Genomic DNA, 1338 nt, shown 5'->3' with positions numbered 1-1338 from the left:
CACTTTTATATATATATATATATATATATATATATATATATATATATATATATATATATATAAGATAACTTACCTTTTTGGTATTTTCTTTTTTATTAGAGAATTAAGCAGACAAAATAAACATGTTGACTAATTTTGTCATTTGTCTTCCTTAATTTAAGTATGACCAGACAAATGTTGAGCGTGTTTGTGCATCCAATTAAAACTTGAACCAAGAGATGCAATGTTCATCTTTCAACATAACTTTTTTTTCTTAAGAGAAAATTTGGTGAATGGAGAATGAACATGATGATACATCATGTTTAAGGACTAGACGTAAAACATCGTCGAGTCTATCATGTTGCTTCATTAATAGCCATCGTCGTTCGGACCTGTTAATTGAGTCTTCGCCAAGTCCTTCGAGATTCTCGTCCTGTTGGTTCCGTAACAAAATAAAACATGATCATAATTCGCCGGAGATTAGAGGAAAATGTAAGAGCTTCATCCATCGTATGGGTAGACATCGTCGCCATGTATCGGCAGATTTTAGCTATGATCCCCTTAGTTATGCTATGAACTTTGATGATGACGATGAACCTTACGAGGAATTTCCTGCAAGGAACTTTGCAGCAAGATTGCCATTATCTCCTCCTTCCAAAGACAAAATACCAATCACCAATATGCAGAGTAAAAGCTTTAAATTGCCAGACCAAAGGTCACGAGCCATACAAGACGTAAGGAGAAGCCTTGAAATGCCAATCGCTCAAGTAAACAATGCCATTTTAACAGAAGATGCAAAAAACACCTTTTGAGGTACACTCTTTATAAACAAAACATAGAAAAGGTCAGTACATATAACATTACCACGTTCTATCAAAATATTTCCTAGTGCTCGATCCACTAGTGGAATTATTGTAGGAGGCTAGATTTAAACTTTACATTTCTGTAAAGCTTTTATTACTTCATGATGATGTATATAACTTTTTTAATAAATTTTATCTATCGTTTGTGATTCTCAAATTAAATTAATGTTCAACAATGGGCACAATCATTTTGTACCTTTGTTTTTATCCAAAAATAGGAAGGCAACGGACATACGCCTCATTAATTTCGTTCACATACAAAATTATATTATAATTTCATTTTGTTTTCTAGTGAATACACTAAATTCTCAACAATATTTTATCCAAAGACGAATTGTAATACTTTTTCTAATCATCCAACCAAAAAGATTTAATTCTAAGTCTTAATATAGTATATTATTAATTCTTCATTTTACTCTAACTGCTTCATTACCTTGGACGTGAATTCTCGGATAATAGATCTATCAAAGAGACTAAGATATCTTTTATTTTTCAT

At 31.5% G+C, this 1338-nt stretch overlaps 1 protein-coding gene across 1 annotated transcript; it reads left to right on the top strand.

Annotated features, from left to right (window-relative positions):
• The first annotated feature begins 272 nt into the window (after nt 1–272).
• On the top strand, nt 273–791 carry LOC125828037 (uncharacterized). Its single transcript, XM_049507338.1, has one exon. The coding sequence runs from the start codon at nt 273–275 to the stop codon at nt 789–791; it is 519 nt and encodes a 172-aa protein (XP_049363295.1).
• Nucleotides 792–1338: the final 547 nt, after the last annotated feature.

This window comes from Solanum verrucosum, unplaced genomic scaffold, assembly GCF_900185275.1.
Source record: "Solanum verrucosum unplaced genomic scaffold, falcon-dt-bn FXZP01000136.1, whole genome shotgun sequence".
NCBI lineage: Eukaryota > Viridiplantae > Streptophyta > Magnoliopsida > Solanales > Solanaceae > Solanum > Solanum verrucosum.
This window is presented reverse-complemented; position numbering and strand designations above follow the sequence as displayed.